This window comes from Capronia coronata (genome assembly GCF_000585585.1).
Source record: "Capronia coronata CBS 617.96 chromosome Unknown acBCG-supercont1.5, whole genome shotgun sequence".
NCBI lineage: Eukaryota > Fungi > Ascomycota > Eurotiomycetes > Chaetothyriales > Herpotrichiellaceae > Capronia > Capronia coronata.
In genome coordinates this window covers 1973852-1991910 of record NW_006912897.1, presented here as the reverse complement: position 1 = coordinate 1991910, position 18059 = coordinate 1973852, and the positions used below count along the sequence as shown (strand labels likewise).

Sequence of the window (18059 nt, the reverse complement as noted above, 5' to 3'; positions counted from 1 at the left end):
CACCATGTCAATGATCCTCTCGAAGGGCGCGATATGACGAGTGTGTGTGGGAGTCCGGAGTTTGTCATATAGAAAGAGAAAAACAAGTCATGTTTATTCATTTTTGCCCTCTGCATTGCCTAACCTTTTCCCTTCAATTCATTCCATGGACGCCGTCACATCTCCCGTAGTCCAGACGGCGAGCTCCGACGACCATAGAAATCGAAATGCGCACGCAGACGGGGAGGAGGTGACAAGCAACCACAGCATCAGAACTCTGTCGCCAGCAAAACCAGCACTGCCACTATTATTGTCGAGTGACGCCGAAAAACGAGCCAATGCATCTGCGAACACGGCCGATGACCAGGACGGCGGCATCCCCGTCGAGATCGAAGGAGATGAGGCAAACGCGACTGCCTCCTCCGACGACACGTTCCCCGAAGGCGGACTGGAAGCATGGCTGGTGATCCTGGGGGCGTTTCTCGGGCTATTCGCGTCATTCGGGTTCATGGTATCGGTGGGCACGGTGCAAGAATATCTGCAAACGCACCAACTGTCCCAGTACAGCTCGCGCGACGTGGGCTGGATCCCGAGCGTCTTCGTCTACCTCGCGCTCGGGCTGGGGATCTGGGTGGGACCGCTGTTCGACCGCTACGGGCCGCGCTGGATATCTCTGGTCGGCAGCGTCTGCTATGTGGTCATGGTGTTCCTGCTGGCCGAGTGCAAACTGTACTGGCAGTTCCTGCTGTGCCTTGGGATCCTGGGCGGGACGGCGGGCGCGACGCTGACCACGACCGCATTGGCCGTCGTGAGCCATTGGTTCAAGCGGCGACGGGGCCTGGCGCACGGCATCGCCATGACCGGGTCCAGTGTCGGCGGCGTCACGTTCCCGTTGATCCTGAGACGAGCGTTGCCGTTGTACGGATACGCGTGGTCGATTCGTATTGTCGGCTTCGTCATCGTGGCCTGTCTGGTCCTCTGCAACATCTTGACCAAACCCAGGCTGCGGCCGTCGCCGGAAGCGAAGCAGCAAAAGGTCCTCTCGCTCGGCCTGTTTGGTGATCTCAAATTCACTTTCCTGACCATCAGCGTCTTCGGGTTTGAGATCGTGCTGTTCGGTGCCCTGGGCATTCTTCCTACCTATGCCACTTACAGCGGCAACTATCCTGCCGATACGGGCTTCTATCTCATAGCCGTGCTGAATGGCGTGTCTTGTGTCGGACGTATTCTGCCGGGATTCTTGTCCGATTTTATTGGTCGCTTCAATACCTTGCTCATCATGATCGTCTTCACTTTGGTCATGATGTTGGTTCTATGGTTGCCCTTCGGGACTACGAGTCTGGCTGTCCTCTATGCGTTCAGTGCGTTGTTTGGATTCGGTACGGGCGCGTGGATGGCCTTGACGCCGGCCTGTATTGGTCAACTGTGCGAAGCTGCCGAGTTCGGAAGATACTATGGCACACTGTACTTTATCGGCTCGCTCGCCACGTTGGTCTGCGTGCCAATCAGTGGTGAGTTGGTCGAGTCTGTCGGGCCTCAGATCATGGTTGGCTTCATGTGTGCCATTTTGGGCTTGGCCATGATGACTTTCAGCTTGAGCCGTTGGGCTTGTCTTGGGTGGAAATGGGAGTGGAAAGCAAAGGTCTGATTTGAGCATAGCGAGGATGTTTACATGCATGTACTCTGCATTTGACTGGTGTCTATGTGTAGCGTATAGATGGGTTCGCTTTCAGCCAGGAGCCGCTTTGGAGAATTCCAGCTCTGAGGCATTGTACTTGAGATCTGGATTCAGAGCACCTATCTCGTGAGGTACTAGGCCCCTTACAGCTCCCATGTTGTAACAGAAGTCAAAGCTACGGTGTATACTGCTATGCACCCTGCTTCGAGCTGCCACCTACAAGTTCCAACTCTTCATCTCAGCACACCCGATCCGCCAACCAGGCCTAACCGCCTCAGACCTTCTACTCGTCAACGTTCAAATCTCGACCACCTTCAACCCTGCCGCCGACTTCTTCTCATTCCCTTCATCTGCGTTAGGTGCAAGAGACCCGTCCGAGTGATCAAACGCAGTTTCGAGCTGAGTGAGTTGACCTGTTCCCTTCTTACGTAACTTCTCCTTATGAGCAAGCCACGCGATAATCGAGAACACAATCACATTCAATCCACCCACCACTGCAGCGGCTCTGTTTCCGGGAGTTACTAGACACAAGTGAATAAGTCAGCTCAACAGCGCCTCTGGTACGGGAAGGGTAGAGTGAGTGAGACGAACCATTAGGTTGGTGTACTTGCTGGAACCAAACTAGTGGTATCCATGCCGTGAAGGTATCTTATGAAAAAGAAGAAACAGATGTCAGTAACTTTTCGACCGATGACAAGGAAGAAAGGGAGGCTCACATTGAAGAGTGTTCATGGCCGCAGCTGTAAAAGCCCTTTGTTCAGCGTTATCGGAGATCAACTCTGCCATCCATCTGGAATGTTAAAGGCTACGTTAGCTCGAGTTCATTCGTGAAGGGAGAGCAAGAGACAACATGCAAAGAAAGGACTTACGCCATGGTCAATGGAACCATACTCCCACCAATTCCTGACACAATGTAAAGTGGTGCCCGATGAGAGAATGGGCCAAATACAGGAGTGACGGCGAGTAGCGTGAAGACGATGATGGCCACGAGATTTGAAAACAGTATAATTGGCCACCGGCGGCCTCTCAAGGGTCCGTCAGAGATCCAGACGGCTAGGAGAGAGTATACGGCAGTGAAGGCGTTGCCAATGGTTGGATATTCGTTCTAAAAGAAGTCAGTCTGATTTCTGGGTTCCGGATGAAAGGCTGTGGAACTTACGATCTGGGCAACTGTGTAGACAGGCGGTTGACCTTTCTTGTTGTGTGCTTTGAGCCAGAAAACAAAAGCAGTGAATGGCTGACTTCCAAAGGGTTGCATTGCTGTAGAGATTAGCAAAGCTGGTCCTCCATGTCAGATAGGAAGGAACCTTACTGAAGATCAGCGTGAAGAGAACTGTCTTCCAGCTGGTAAAGTAACCGAGAATGACTTTCGCTGTGTATGGTTTGCCTTCAGGAGCACGGCCGACTCTTGACATTCTTTCCCTAGCAATTTCAATCTCCTAATATGCAAAACAACAGTGTCAGTGGCTTTGGGTTGCCTGATCTGGACGGACGACCTCGCTACTTACACGCTCGGTGAACAGCCAGTTGGGCTTCGCAGTTCCAGGAGTGTCGGGCAAGCAGAAATACGCGAGAGCGGCAACTGGGAATGAAATGACGCCGTTGATGACTACAGCAGCGATCAGTAACTTGAGAGGGGAGAGCAACAACGGTAGGATTGGGTCGACTTACCAAAAAGCCATCTCCATCCAGCGAGACCAGCATGGCCATCAAGAGAGTTGTAGATACCAGCTTGCAAGAATCCGCTGAAGATCGGTGCGATGGATACCGCGGATTGCAGAATACCGTTTCGTTTTCCAAGTTCGCCTGTTCGACAATTGCACCGTTAGCGACGTTATCAAGATGATTTCCCAAGTGCAGAGCAAGGCAACTAACGTTTATTGTACCAACATCCAAGAATGTAGTAAAGAGCTGGCCAATAACCCGCTTCAAACAGACCGACGACGAATCGAAGACCGAGCATTGCATGGTATGATTTTGCACCCGCAAGAGCAAAGGTGAAGATTGTCCATCCAATTTCAAGGAAAGGGATCCAGACTGAGAAAGGAGACGGTTAGCTATATCTCAGCGCTCTGTGAGTATGCTTACTATGAGCGCGGACTCGAGTCAAGATGAAGTTCGATGGCTGTATTTAAACCATGTCAGCACCCGGGTGACCTTGATAGAAGAAGATGCATACCCATTGCCCGATTATATATCCCACCGTCCATGAAACGACGATGTAGTTGTACTGATTCTGGTAGAGATTGAGGTCTTCTTTCATGCCTGAGACAAAGGCGTTGGTGATATTGGAGGTATCGATCTATTGCTCTGTTATCAGACTTTCGGTCGAAGGGGATAAAGCAGGTTACTTACCCATTTGATTAACATTCCAAGAGTCCCAAATGTCAAGAGAGTGGCATCCAACTGTAGGCTCAGACGCGCTGTCAGTATAGAACACCCTTCGAAATGAGAGCATGGTAGGGCAGCCAACCTTGAGAAGAAATCTCCGTTCTTCCTTGGAGACATCAGCCGAATCCCACAACCATCCTTTCCAACTGGTGGAGGGCGTCGAAGAGGCGACGGAAGGTGCTTTTTCTGCCATTATCTGAACAATCTGAGGAGTGGAAGTGAAGAAGAGCACAGAGACAAACGGTCCAGGTTGAGTACAAATCCCAGGGGGTTTGGATTCATGATATAGACCCTGCGGGAAAAGCAGGAAAGAAACTCACAGCTACCCGAACGTTAGGCTTGAAGTCGCCATTGTGGCGGTTCTGGTGTGATCCTCGAGGCCATGCAATTGGTGCAGGACTCGGTACTCTGCTCTCGCCAGTATTCGCATCTCAAGACTAAGCGATCTATCGGCTGTTCTGGATTGAAGAAGCTTTGCGAAAGTGGTCTCGACAGCAAACGAGGACACCCAGGAGATGCAGTCGGTCGATAAGAAGCCCTCGGTGAGCATCTTACTGGTCTATGCATCATGTCAGAACTCGATGGAACTCAGAAAGAAGAAAGTGTTTCCGAATTCACAATCGTGATAGGAAATGACGTGACTGCCTTCCAACCAGACAGGGGTTTGGACTCACCACAAGCCAAGGTTGCTAAGTAACGTAGATTGAAGCTTGAGTATGTCTGAGAAGGTAGGGGAAATGATGCATGATTGCCGAATGTGCAGGTGAATGCATAGACTGTGAAAAGATCCAGAAATGCAAATGGCGGAAGAAATAAGGAATTCGATGGCACCGAGGTGTCACCCAAAGCCCTCCCCGCATAAACGATGTTATATTCTCATAGTGCTGCACTTGCAAATCAGGCTCTTACCATAGTTCCTTTTGAGGTGATTGCTGTGTACACCTATATCTGTTTTTCAAGATAGTCCTGACACTTTCCAAGACGCATTGTGGAATATTGACAATGGATAATTGAGGAGGACCCGTATGATGCTCTTGAGGATGGTGCTGGGCCGAAGGTGGGCCGAATTCCCATGGGGACTCCACGTGGATACAGCCTTGTGGGCGCAAGGCTGAGTCACGTGTATTGTACTTCACCTCACCCGTATGGACGATGGCAAACCCATGTTGAGGAAGACCTGAGTCTAGTCTTGCCGGCAGTCTTGACGAGAGTGTTGGATTTTGGCGGTCTTATTTTAGCTGGTGCAAGTTTGTATGCAGCGATGGTGAAGGATGGAAAGCAGGCCAATGAATCGTTTTCTATGTGATTCAAGCAGGAGTCTTTACCACGATCATGGCTACAAACTATCAGTCGCTGCACTGACCCCATGCCTGCTCCAGGAAGATGGCAAGAGCCTGGAGTCATGTTCACCATTGCGCTGACTTGCAAATTACCTCGTCGGCGACATCGATCTAGTTCTGGGGTCACTGCTGACGCTGCACTGTACGCATGCCCTCTTATTTCATAGTGGCCGAGCATGTGACTCTGCCATCCGCCGGGCCGCCCTCTAAGAGCCTGCTGCAATGGCCGAAGATGTCGGCTTGGGCTATGCATTTCGCAGTCCACGTAGCCCCTGCTGGAAACTGCTCTTTGATTGTCATATGCTTGAGCGATTAACAGTGCTCAACAGCAGCGGTTGGCTGCATGGACTCGATGGAGCCAATTGAGCTTGTTGAGTATTCCTGCCAAAGCTAATCGAAGTCAAGTGCAAAGTGTGCAATTGTCCAATGAGGCCTCGAATTTCCAGATCATTCGTGATCCTGTCTGCTCAGTGGTCGATGGCTGAATCGTTTCAAGTCGAGCATTCGTGATCTGAACCGAGTTGAGGCACGATTGGCTGCATCACCATCAAATGAACCAACGTATGTGCACGAGGTGGTGGAGAAGTTGTGCTGATCATGCCCTTCTGCTTCGGAGTTGAAAGTTTGAGTGAGGCTGAGGCAGATTCGGCTTGGGTGACTCGACCTGCCCGCGACATGACCAGTAATGATCCCCACATGGGGATGTGGCAGGACAGGGAGTTCACTGGATGAACTATCACCTACCTTGAACGATTGGAAGTCCACATTTTGGACCGTTGTAGGTCTCAATGGTAGCTTCGGTAAGAGTCATAACTGTGATTCTGAATGTGCAACGAGAGTTTCAGTGAGGCTGAGCTCATGAGATCTGAATTGATCTGAAGTGCAATCAGCCAATCCAGAAGAGTCGAAGTGCGAACTGAGGCGGCTGGTGAACTTTCGTATAACTCACTTGTGAGGGCAGCTGATGTAGCGGAGCCAGCAAAACGTGGAAAGCCATACAGAGCCGCCCAGCGGTGGGTCCGCCAATGACAGGCGCCCATGTCCAGCCTTGTTTTGTTTGGATCGAGCAACGTCTCGGCCACTGTATGCCTCAGCCCATCTTGAACCAAAGTATCAATGTTGCGTAAATTGTTCAAGAAGCGTCGATCAAAAGCAACAGCTAAAGCATGATCCGCCACCTGCTCAGCAGAATCTCCCCAGAGGTTGATCTGAGGGAGCTCCGAAAGACATAAATACGGCTTTCCTCGCCCTCCCTTTGAGGTTTTCTCTTCTTTTCTCCAGATCCCGCATTCACAGCCACAAGTACTACACAATTCACCATGGGTTGTATTTGCAGCAAAAAGTTCCACGAGGACGACGAGCCCGCGCCCCGCCCAGTCAGCCTTCCTCCCTCTCCCTCCCCCTCGCCCCCTCCCCAACCGGCTGGCGACCTTCCGGGGACCCTCGAGTTAGTGCCCGAGGTCGCTCCCCAAGAGGTATCGCCACCGGCGCCACTGACACGAACGCCATCCCAGGTGTACCGAGCGCTGCGTCGGCACATGACTCCCTTCTCGAGCGAGGCCGCCCGTGTGCCAACTCCTCCCCCGGTGGTCAAGCCACCACCTGATCCGCGACGATGGATCTTTGATCCATCGGATGACCCGGATTGGGTGTGTCCTTGAGCTGCCCAGGAGGAGCACACACGGGGTAGGCCCAAGTTCGGGTGGGCAGTATGTGCTGGCAGCCGGTGCAACTGCGCGAGGGTGGTCGTCATCAGTGGCCGGGGAGGAGGTGAGGGATGGGTGAGATAGATGACTGACTTGGTGGTGAGTGAACTCCTAGTCCGAGTGGTTCTTCTTGCCACGGCGGCAGGATCTCTTTGGGTGGTTTTTTGATCTTTTTGATTTGGTCGTACGTTTGGGTGGTTGTCTGCTTTGGTCTTGCGTTTGGGAGGTCTTCTTTGATTTGGTCTTGCGTTTGGGTGGTCTTCTTTGATTTGGTCCTGCGTTTGGGTGGTGTTTTGCTTTTCATCATGCTGCTGTCTTGTGCAGTGGTATGGAGGAGAGCTGTAGTGTTGCCCTTGCCTCTCTTTCATCATGTCGACGCCTTGAGCAGAGGTATGGGGGAAGTTGTAGTCGTCGACCTTACCTTGTCGTCTTCACCTCTTGACCTTTCCCTCCACGTCACCGCCTCTTTATCCTTCCCTCATTGCATCGCCTCGTCGTCCTTCCCTCGTCGTCCTTCCCTCGTCGTCCTTCCCTCCACGTCACCGTCTCTTTATCCTTCCCTCATTGCCTTACCTCGTCGCCCCTACCTCGCTGTCTTGACCTCTTCGAAGCTGTCCCTCCCCAGCACCAAGTTTGTTATTCCTATCCCGTCATCTTTACCACGTCGTCCTTGCCACGTCATCTCCACCTTAACATACCTACCTTGTTCACCTCACCACTGCTTTCACACCTTGTCGTGTCATCTCACCGCCCTCACCTTACCGTCATGGGTTTGTTGCTGCTATTCTTACCTTGTCTCCACCTTACCGTTACCAAAAGTTGAGGGAGGAATAGTCCTCGCGTGTACCTCATCGTCTCCAAACCTCGCTGTTCCCGTACCTCGCTGTCGCCACACCTCGTTGTCTTCAAATATTACTGGTTACGTTCTGCTGCATCCGATTCCGTCGCCCTAACATCATATCGATGCCCTACCTTATTGTCCCTATCGACATCGTTGTCGCTCTGGTCTGTCGTCTCTTGTTACCTTTCCAACTCATTGTCTTTTCATGCGAAGCCTATGTCGTCGGCACACCGAGATGACCTCACGTGCTCGCATCACTGCCGTTACCACTCCAAGCTTTGGACTCTTCATCTCGGACGTCATGCTAGGGTCGACTGTATGCTACGCAAGGTGGAAGTCTAGTTCTCGAGCCAGACTCATTGCTAGCACTGAAAGAGGTTATACAAGATGATGGAGTGAATCTGAAATGCGATATGCTGTTGAGCATTGAATCTTGCCGTCATTAAGCAAGGCGTGAGAAGGAGACGTCGTATGAGGTGGTCGTCTTCTCGCAGATTGATAGTACAATTGATCATTGTCATCGCTGTCATATATTCTTGGCGGAAACAACAAACTGCTCGCAACTGTTGTGCGGCCTCTCCAATACCACGCCGCTTTTAGAGCAACGCCAATGGATATAATGTATCTGAGACAACCGTCCAGACCTTTGGCAGATACGATCTCGACTACACAACGAACCGAGTCTACGAGATCAAGAACAGTGTTTGGAACCCTGTTATGGAATCCCTCTCCTGTGGCCCACCAGATCCGTCGGCCTGCCTCCTAGCCTCTTCAAGCCGATTTGAGAGCCCATCATCGGCGCGCAGAGTTTACAGACCATCATGGGTATCTTATACAGTACAGGGATAAGCAACCCTACGCTGGAGGTAGATACACGAATCGATCACGAGGTGGCACAGGAGTGAGTCCCTTGGCTAGTGACAGAGCCAATGTCAAGAACAAGGACATCGTACTGTGTGTCATCATCTGCCGAGTATTGACAAGTTCCCTGTGATGTCGAGGACGGGCAGAATGCTTGCCTTTGGTTCCGAACAAAGACGGAGGAATTGGTTGAGGATTATCAAATTCATTGCTATGTTGGCCTTTCTCCCTTCACTCCCATAACGTGTATCATGTCACGTCAGGGTGCGGAGCAAAAAGATCGAAGCACCATCCTGCCGTCCGACTGCAAACACCCTTCGAACTCTTTCGGTTGGAACTTCTTATTTCTTGCCTTCGTATGCAATCATCCGAAGCGTGGCCCACTAAAACAAACGAGGCACAAAGAATCAGCTTTCCGCTATATGCCAGAGACCAGGGGCACAAGGTCATGGATCGGGGTCTTACCTCTCCGCAGGAGATTGGTTCGTATTTGGCAGGTTCTTCTGGAGTAACACATGATGGCAGGACGCCGCAAGTAGCGCTGAGATTGAAGCCTAGCAAGTGCGCCCATGTCAGTTGGGAGTCCCAGAACAACGTTGTAAACAGCATTGGGACAACAAGGGCATCTGGAGAAAGCAGAAGGGTTCTCACCGAAAAAGAAAGGCATTGATATTCTGGGCTCGGGCGACCTATTGATCTCAACCTTGTGAACCGTACTGACCCATCGATCATTGGTCATGCGCTGGAAAAAATCGGCGATGTTGACGACAAAAGTGTCGGGAATTGGGGATGCCTTGATCCATTCCCCCTTTCGGTTGAGCACCAACAGACCTCCAACCATGTCCTGCCATAGGAGCGTGAAACCCGTGTTGTCCGTATGGCTTCCCAAGCCGACATTCTGTGGGCTGAGATCCACCTTCTCGCCCGGCTCGGCTCCAGGGTAGTAGGCGATAGTGGCATCGGCGCCGGGATAGGTGACGATATCGTCAAAGTAGTTCTCGGGGAGCTCCAATGCCAGTGCGAAAGTACGAGTCATGCTCCGAGCAAGGGTGAGGCAGCTGCGGTAGTAAGCTACCCACGCCTCCTTGAAACCTGGGAGGTTCGAAACACCCTCCCAGATCTCGGGCTCTCCCTTCAACCAAGGATGCATCTCTTCTGGAATCATGGATAGCGGGATGGGATGTGGCAGAGAGTCATATGCGGGGTCGAGTTCTGGCTGATATTGAAACGCAATATGCTCTTTGCGGTCTGGTATTTTGTCAGTCCATGAAATCAAATGCAAAATGGGCTTGAGACGATTCACGAACCTGTCGACTCCGTCTTGTTGCCGTGAGTTGTATACCTGGCTGAATATCCGTTGAAGAACTTGAACTTGTCTTTACTGATTCGTTTCTTGATCTCTTCGGGCTGATGGAAGAATCTGGGACACCGAGTTAGAACTCAGCCTCCGGAGGGCAGAGATCATCATTCACCTCAGGGCGTTTTGGTATGCATTGTCAATGAGCTCGGAATCGACACCATGGTTTTTGATGTAGAAGAAGCCGGTGTTGATGGCCGCGTCTCTGAATTGGGTTGCCACGGCCTTGCGATCCTCGATGTTCTCGCTGTAAATGCCACTCACGTCAATGAGGGGGATCTCTTCACGCGTCGCTTCCCGTGGCGGCGCAGTTGATACGCTGCGTTGGATTGTGCCGTATGCCGAATCCATTGTCAGGATCGTCCGCCCGACGCTGGTGGTAGTTGTGACCGACATGGTGTTTGGAATATAGATCGTGGTTTGCGTTTGATTGGGGCACAGGCTATACTTTGGTCACTACTAACGTTTCGTCGACAATATAACCTTGACGATATTACGGCAGAACAAGGGGAAATCACTTGAAGATGGGAAACATTATGATATTTCAAACTAATAACAGGAGTGCCCCCCACCCCGGTGGCCCCCAACCGTCTAGGCCTACATTGATTCCCGAGGTTGTAGGTAGACAGGCTCGAGATAAGCAGCCATGTGCTATGACCTCCGTATGAGTGGCCACAGTGATACTTGGATATGCTCAGGCGAATCAGCAGGCTATGATTCAAATTCGTTCTACAGTAAGTACAAGGGCCGGCGACCGCCGTACCCAGATTGGAGCTTCAAGCTGTCGATTTGCATGTTTCGGCGGCTTCCTAGCCTCACAGGGTCCTGGCGTACCGGATCTTGATAAGGGACACGCTGTCGTTAATAGGGGCAGCAAGCAATACAGGAAGGAATACGCCATAGCGGTACTTCTTCCCAAAACGGAATCATAGCTTGTTATCTCTTACGCTACGGAGCCTTCTATAGTTTTAAGCTCGTGGAGCACTTGGGTCGACTAGACATCTAGACAGTGATAAGGGGGGCAGCTTGTCCGGAGTAAGCGGGCCGGTGGGTCAATGGAGGTTGGAATTAGGAAATGGGGCGGCGGTGGGGGCCTGTTCAGAGGCGGTATATTTTCCAGAAGAGGACAAGAGCGTTCCACAATTGATTGCTTTGCCTTGCCTCCTATTTGACAGATATCATTGCCCGGAGATAAACCACCGATTGATACAAGGTTCTGTATAGCGCCACTGAGAAAGTCGCTTGGAGGACGAATCAGACCGGTAGGCCAGCAGGGTTGGGCTCGACTGGATTGCTGACGTTGAAGATACGGTAAGGCTTGGGGGTTACGGACGACTGTATCTGACAGCACCCAGTGCGGCCCCGTCTGCTCAATCTACGGATGCTCATTGGTCGTTTACTAGCTCATAGGAGCATGCCGGTACCGTGTCCATGTCTTTGGATCTGGGTCATGCAGCAGCACGATGTGAGCCACAAGTCACAAGTCACTATCGTTTTCGGTTTCATACGGTGATCATGCTTAGGTCATGAATTTGTTGCGTCAATTTTTGATAGATCTAAGATCCAGAACTGGCATATGGACAAAGTCACGAACGCCACCTATGAATGAACCCATAGCACCCAGATATGCACTTGAAGCTGACGAGCAGCTTCCATAATCGAGTATCACGGCTACACCGGAATCTGGATACCCACAGCCTCCGGCTGAGAGTCGGGCACATCGAGTGGTTTGTCATAGACGGCTGCGAGTTGGCGACGAACATACTGTGGAAGCAAGCGTCAGTAAAGATGGGCCTTTCGTTCTCAAGGGAGGAAGTAAACCCACATCACCAGCCATGATCTTTTGTTGCTTGTCGCCTCGGGGGGTGTCCTTGGAAAGGCAAGTGTCCAGAACAGAGATCGTGGCGTCGTAGTTGACTCCAAAGAAGAAGGGCACCGAATATCGATCTCGTCCGGTGAGGTTGGTTGCCCGATGCATGGTCGAACGGAACTTGTTGTTTGTCCTACAGAACAACGTCAGCCGGCTTCTCAGGCGCCGAAGCAAAGCGAAGGACTCACCAGAATTGCAAAAAGTCACCGATGTTGACGACAAAGTGGTCTGGAATGGGTTCTGCCGTGACCCATTGCTGTCGTTTGTTGAGAACTTGCAAGGCGCGCACATCATCTTGACTGAGGATGGTGAAGCACTCGAAATCCTGGAAGGCTTTTTGTTAGCTTCTGAATCGTACATAGAGCCAGCGGGGATGATCGAACCGTGTGAGGAGCGATGCCCGGATGGGTGCTATCAGGCAACGGCTGAGGCGGGTAGTGAATCAGCCTCGACATGCAACCGGGGTATGTGGTCACATTGTCGAAATAGTCTTCTGGCAAGTCAAGAGCCAACGCGAATATCTTCAAAAGGTTGCGACTGAGCGTGAGCATCGCCCGGAAATACTTCAGGTACGTGGATCTGAACCGGGGCGCCGTTTGGGCATCTGGCCAGGTATTTGTCCCATACATGTCGGACTCCATGTCGGGCAGCTTATCACCAGGCGATCTCTCAGGGTCCCCGTCAATCTCGTAGCCAATATCAAATCCTTCGCAAAGGCTGCCAACAGAATGGTCAACCTGAGAGAACTCATTGAAAAGCGGTGTGTAGCCACGGAAAACCTAGTGATAATCAGCAAATTGACCGGACCTACTCAGACTCGGACCACAATACATTTGAATCTCCTCGGAAACACTTCATCTTGTCCTCCAGAGGAAGTGAAAAATATTCTTTTGCCAACGCATGGATTTCACGGACCAGGTCCGAATCAACTCCATGGTTCTATTCACAGTCAGTCGTGTTGAAAGCAGCAGAATATGACTTGCTTACCTTGATGTAGAAGAAGCCCACGGTTGAGCAAACACGGCTGATCTCTTGGGCAAGCTTCTTCCGGTCTTCAAGATTGGGACTCTTCATCGCTGTCAAATCGATGATTGGGATGGATTCAAAGTCATCCTCAACAACATTCTCGGAGACCCGGATTTCCCCAAATTTGGTTTTGAGGACACTGTCGTTGGTGCCTGCCATTTTGAAATGAGTTTTTTGAGGGTAGTCTTGTCGTCTGCTCGCACAACGTCTACGAACTTCTTGGGCCGACAGGATGGTCGACAGTACAGTCAGATCTTATATGGGTACACTGTTGCTCCGAAGCTTCTCTCAAACCTTTGCATGTTGTCATCTTCGTGTGTCATCTGGTTTACATTGCCACAGCAAACCCACAGAGATCCAGGCCCGAAGATGGGTCCAGTGCACGTTACAAGGGTGGCGAGGCAGAACGGCGGCGTGCTATCAGTTGGCTAACCCGATTAGGGAAATCTCCCACCACGCTTTGATATAGAAGTTTTAGTGGCTGTGGGTCCAAACATACATCGCATGATTTTGGGGATGTGTGTTGAACCTTGGGATAATCCAATAATTGTCGTTTGGCCGCTGAGTCCCGACCTGACGAATGTGACCCGGAGACCGTCGTTATCTCAAAAGAACGAGAGGCGTGGATGATACTCGAATGTTTAAAGAGGGCCAGACTTCGCATCCCTCCGATTTACCACGCAATACACATCATCTCTTTTTGACTTCTTCTCCTTGTCATTATTATACAGAGTTGTTTCAATATGGCCTCCCACAAGATGGCTACGGGAGAAGCCCCAGACTACCAGTCCTCGGACCTGGAAAGTGCCAAAGAAGGCGCGACGGTCGCAGACGTCCCTGTCATGACGAGCAGCGTCGAGACCGGCAACTCAGAAGAGCATCCAACCAATTTCTTCACCCGCTTCCTGCTTCGAAGCCGACAGATAGAAGATTGGATGGACAAGAAACTGGGTGTCGAGCAAGATGCCATCCAGAGAGTTCCCACAGAAGACCGCAAGCCCCCCAGCAAGTTCAACGTGAGTCGTGCTACTGCTAGATGCATGAAAAGTGTACTGACTGAGCGTCCTCCAGATGGTGTTCTTGTGGTTCTCCATGCTCTTGAGTCCAACCTTGATCAGTATCGGCTTGCTTGGACCTCTATTCGGGCTTTCAGTGACCGATTCGGCCATCCTCACCGTTTTTGCTTCCATGTTGGGGGCCGTCATCCCGTCTTTCACGGCGACCCTATGCCCTCCCTCTGGCCTTCGACAAATTGCCTTCAGCCGGTTCGCGTTCGGCATCTGGGGTGCTAGAGTCTGCGGGCTACTCAACATCGTGGTCAACATCGGATTCGGCATAGTCAACTGCATTCTCGCGGGTCAATTGATTTCTGCCGTTAGCGGTTACTCGGTCCCGCTGGCCACGGGTATCGTCATCATCCCAGTGTTGGGATTCATCATTTCTCTCTTTGGCTTCACTGTCATCCATCGATGGGAGTCGGTTGCCTGGATCATCGTCCTCATCCTGCTATGCGTGGAATGGGGCCAGTCAGCCAAATACTATTCGCCGACACCGGGCCTGTCACAGCTCCATGGCATTGATAAAAGCGGCGCCGCGCTTTCATTCTTTGCCAGTGTATTTGGTACATGCGCCGCTTGGTGTTCCATGTCAGGCGACTATTATGTCCACTATCCAGCAAACATCGACAAGCGCTTGGTGTTCGGCCTTACCTGGATTGGCCTTACTGTTCCCAGTGTTTTCGTCGGTCTTCTCGGTGTCTTTTATGGTGGAATCATCGTGAGCGACGAGGCTATGGCGAATATATACTACGAAGGTGGTATCGGAGCTTTGATCCTGGCAACCATGCGGCCCTCAGGATGGGCCAAGTTTGTCAGTGTCATCTACGCACTGTCGTTCCGTAAGTGTGAGCCGTCCAGTTTCAGAGTGCCTATGACTGATAAAATTGTGCAGTGTCGAACCTGGTGGGGATCCTGTATTCCAGCTCCCTCTCCATCCAAATCTGGGGCAAATACTGGATGGCCGTTCCGAGATACTTTTGGAACTTTTTGCTCGCTGCAATCACCCTCGCCGCGGCGTGGGGAGGACGCAACGTTCTAGAAGACATTCTGAACAACTTCCTTGTCCTTTTGGGTTATTGGACCATCGCCTTTGGTGAAATCCTGGCCATTGAACATTACTACTTCCGACCAAGAATCGGTGGCTACGACTACGACACTTGGAATGATCCCAAAAAGATCCCACTCGGCATTGGAGGCCTTGGAACGCTATTGATAAGCTTCGGCTGTTCTTTCATCGGAATGAACCAAGTCTGGGTGAGTACGAGCCTTTTTCTTCTCTTAAAAATAAGTCGAGATACGTCCATTGGATTTAGCTAACCTTGCCAATAGTACGCCGGTCCTGTTGCAAAGTTGATCGGGGTTGCGGGAGGCGACGTGGGAGACGAATTTGTGGTGGTGACTACTGCGATTTTCTACCCAATCCTTCGCAGTTTGGAACTCAAATTCATTGGAAGATGAGGTGCCTGGACGGACCACACGCATCGCCAACTCTGGTGATAGCAAATGCAACTTGGAAAGCGGTGTGAAATGATAGACAGGAAGTAGACAGGTTAATACGAAGCTGGTTTTGTATTGTACAGAATTATGGCTGCGTGACCTCCTACACTGGAATGCAATTCGCAACACTCGACGGGACTGCCAAACATTTATTAGCCTCATAGTCGCAACGGTCAGTAAAGCAACAGGGCGCTGGAATGACATACCTCCATTAATCCACTGCTTCCAGGTAGACCCGGGATTCAGGTCTCTATACTCCCATATAGCTCTCAAAGACGCCACCAGTTGGTTTTCCCGGTTGTACCAGTACCCAGGTAGAGTGTTGAGCCGGCTCACAATGGACTCCCGGGTGATCAGATCGACGCTCTCACAGGCTGCAACGTAGAGCGGGAAAACAATGCCCAAGGATACACGAGACGACGGGTCGATGTCGGCGATATTGTCGTGGATGATTTTGACGTGTCGCCGGATGAAGGGTGCAGTCCATGGAAGATCTCGGAGCCGTGTGTAGAATAGAACAACTGCCGCAGAATAACTCGCATCATTCAGCCGTAAGAGATCGATGTTCTCTTTGGGCCGGCCCCCATCTGCAATCAGATCTTCCTCCCGACATGTTAGCAGCAATTCCTCCAGCGCGTCGACTTCTGCATCGAACTTCGAGCGTGCATCATCAGCCAAATCATCTGAATCCTCTACATCGCCGTCCAGATCTCGTCCACGACGGACCAGTCTGGCCAACTTCAGGAGTGGATTGATCAGGCGACTGGAAAACCCGTAGAAGGGATGCACGAGCCAGTCTTTGCAGGCTTGGGACGTGGTGGAACTTATCTCCCACCACTTATACTCAATGGCTTCATGGATCTCGTCGCTTGACAACGAAACGTCCATGTTCAGTGAGCATTGAGCACATATTTCAGCCCATCGAAGGAAGTGCATGGCGATGGAAAGGCAGTCCTTGTCGACAGATGTTGCGACTCCCTCGTTGGCAAGACACGCCGCGGCGCTTCGTGCCAGTGGCAGGACGTCATTGTGGAATTCGGGGTGTAACAAGAAGAGAAACACGGCAGTCACAATGGTCGTCAGCATGTGAGAGCTGGACAGGTCGGAGCCGGCCACCCGGGTAAGTGCTTGAGACGCTTCCAGTCCGAGTTTCCCGGCATAGCGCATCATCCGCTCATCATTTTCGCTAGCCCCGTATTGGAAGGCCGACAAAGCTAGGGCCGCTAGTCTGAGAGGCGAGCTTTCAAAGGCCATCGCAGGCAGCGAGATGGTATAAGGGTCTTGATAGCTTTCGTTGCCGAGGTCCTTTTGCGGATCCCAGCAGAGGAACATTCTGGTACTTCGATGCACAAAGTATGACCACAGGAACATCCTATCACTGGACATGGAGAGGTCCTCAGGCATGGCTGAGATGGTCAGCGGGATGGATTGAGAGAACAAGGACTCCAACGGAAATCCATGATTCCCATGTAGGGCTGTATATCCGTGTGGGCCTGTATATCCATGTAGGCCATTGGATCCATTAGTACGACTCGGCGACCTGCGATGCTGCTGGAAGCGCAAGTCCGTGGGTGTCGACATGGAGGTTGGTGACCGTTGCAGGCCATCTCGCACAATCTTGGTCTCTAGGGTTTCGTGCTCTGGTGGAAAGCTGCTCGCCCGCGACGTCAGACCACTTACGGGAGCAGCTGCCAGGACGTCTTGGTCATAAAATTGAGTATCGATACTGGGATAGTCCAGCACGACTGATGGCGGGGAACTCGAATAGGTTGAACGAGAATCTGAGTCGTCTATTAGCACTGCGTATACAGCCGATTGAAAGTGCCAGCTGATCTGGTAGACACGAACCTCCATGAGACCGCCTGGCGTATTCCTTTGTGAGCTTGTGCTTAGAACCACGCTCCCAGACTTTGAAGGTTGAAAGTTCGCAATCATGGTTCCGTTTCTGACAATGGCTGCATCGTGGCTTTTTCTGATCGCACTGGCATTCGATCAGTCATGGTCCCATTTGGCTGTACAATAGGAAAACGAGGAGACGCTTACCCTTCGCTTTCGGCGCCTGCACTCTAGGCAAGCCCCTTCGTTCCGCATTTACTCTCTTGCGCCGCGCAGTGTCAGACCTGGGTTTTAGAGAGCGTTTGATGCAAAAAGGATATACCGGGCCAAGGAGGAGTAAAGTATAAAGTACAAAGAGGCTCGATCGGATGTGGCGATCAGGCGATCATTCGAGCACTGGCAGTCCCACAGCCAATGCCAAGTCAGTAGTGAAGGAGATAAGCTGATAAACTGATAAACTAGACGCTGAGTGGGTTGAGAGCGAGGCTGTTATGTTCGACTTTCGAGACACTGTACTCCAAAAAGGCTTCGCAGACCTTCTTCTTATCTATACAGAGGCTCAACAGGTGGCAGAGACGTCGAATTAGAGTGGCTAATAGAAGAACTTAAATTGCTCATC

The 18059-nt window shown here is 51.5% G+C and overlaps 6 protein-coding genes across 6 annotated transcripts; 2 read left to right on the top strand and 4 right to left on the bottom strand.

The window, feature by feature from the left end:
- Positions 1 to 145: 145 nt before the first annotated feature.
- On the top strand, positions 146 to 1627 carry A1O1_06390 (uncharacterized protein; the record flags this gene model as incomplete). The annotated part of the gene is made up of 1 exon (XM_007727269.1): positions 146 to 1627. One exon carries the CDS (start codon positions 146 to 148, stop codon positions 1625 to 1627), a length of 1482 nt encoding a protein of 493 aa, XP_007725459.1.
- An 895-nt stretch (positions 1628 to 2522) lies between these two features.
- A1O1_06389 (uncharacterized protein) lies at positions 2523 to 4241 on the bottom strand (the record flags this gene model as incomplete). Its single annotated transcript, XM_007727268.1, has 10 exons — positions 2523 to 2762; positions 2817 to 2917; positions 2970 to 3096; positions 3166 to 3266; positions 3329 to 3463; positions 3533 to 3694; positions 3746 to 3782; positions 3837 to 3959; positions 4013 to 4063; positions 4131 to 4241. 10 exons carry the CDS (start codon positions 4239 to 4241, stop codon positions 2523 to 2525), a joined length of 1188 nt encoding a protein of 395 aa, XP_007725458.1.
- A 4973-nt stretch (positions 4242 to 9214) lies between these two features.
- Positions 9215 to 10549, bottom strand: A1O1_06388 (uncharacterized protein; the record flags this gene model as incomplete). Its single annotated transcript, XM_007727267.1, has 3 exons — positions 9215 to 10044; positions 10104 to 10216; positions 10269 to 10549. 3 exons carry the CDS (start codon positions 10547 to 10549, stop codon positions 9215 to 9217), a joined length of 1224 nt encoding a protein of 407 aa, XP_007725457.1.
- A 1275-nt stretch (positions 10550 to 11824) lies between these two features.
- On the bottom strand, positions 11825 to 13208 carry A1O1_06387 (uncharacterized protein; the record flags this gene model as incomplete). The annotated part of the gene is made up of 6 exons (XM_007727266.1): positions 11825 to 11917; positions 11979 to 12156; positions 12212 to 12348; positions 12407 to 12802; positions 12855 to 12962; positions 13011 to 13208. 6 exons carry the CDS (start codon positions 13206 to 13208, stop codon positions 11825 to 11827), a joined length of 1110 nt encoding a protein of 369 aa, XP_007725456.1.
- A 599-nt stretch (positions 13209 to 13807) lies between these two features.
- Positions 13808 to 15565, top strand: A1O1_06386 (uncharacterized protein; the record flags this gene model as incomplete). The annotated part of the gene is made up of 4 exons (XM_007727265.1): positions 13808 to 14065; positions 14121 to 14946; positions 15000 to 15361; positions 15437 to 15565. The coding sequence occupies 4 exons, from the start codon at positions 13808 to 13810 to the stop codon at positions 15563 to 15565; spliced, it is 1575 nt and encodes a 524-aa protein (XP_007725455.1).
- A 142-nt stretch (positions 15566 to 15707) lies between these two features.
- On the bottom strand, positions 15708 to 17539 carry A1O1_06385 (uncharacterized protein; the record flags this gene model as incomplete). Its single annotated transcript, XM_007727264.1, has 2 exons — positions 15708 to 15742; positions 15811 to 17539. The coding sequence occupies 2 exons, from the start codon at positions 17537 to 17539 to the stop codon at positions 15708 to 15710; spliced, it is 1764 nt and encodes a 587-aa protein (XP_007725454.1).
- Positions 17540 to 18059: the final 520 nt, after the last annotated feature.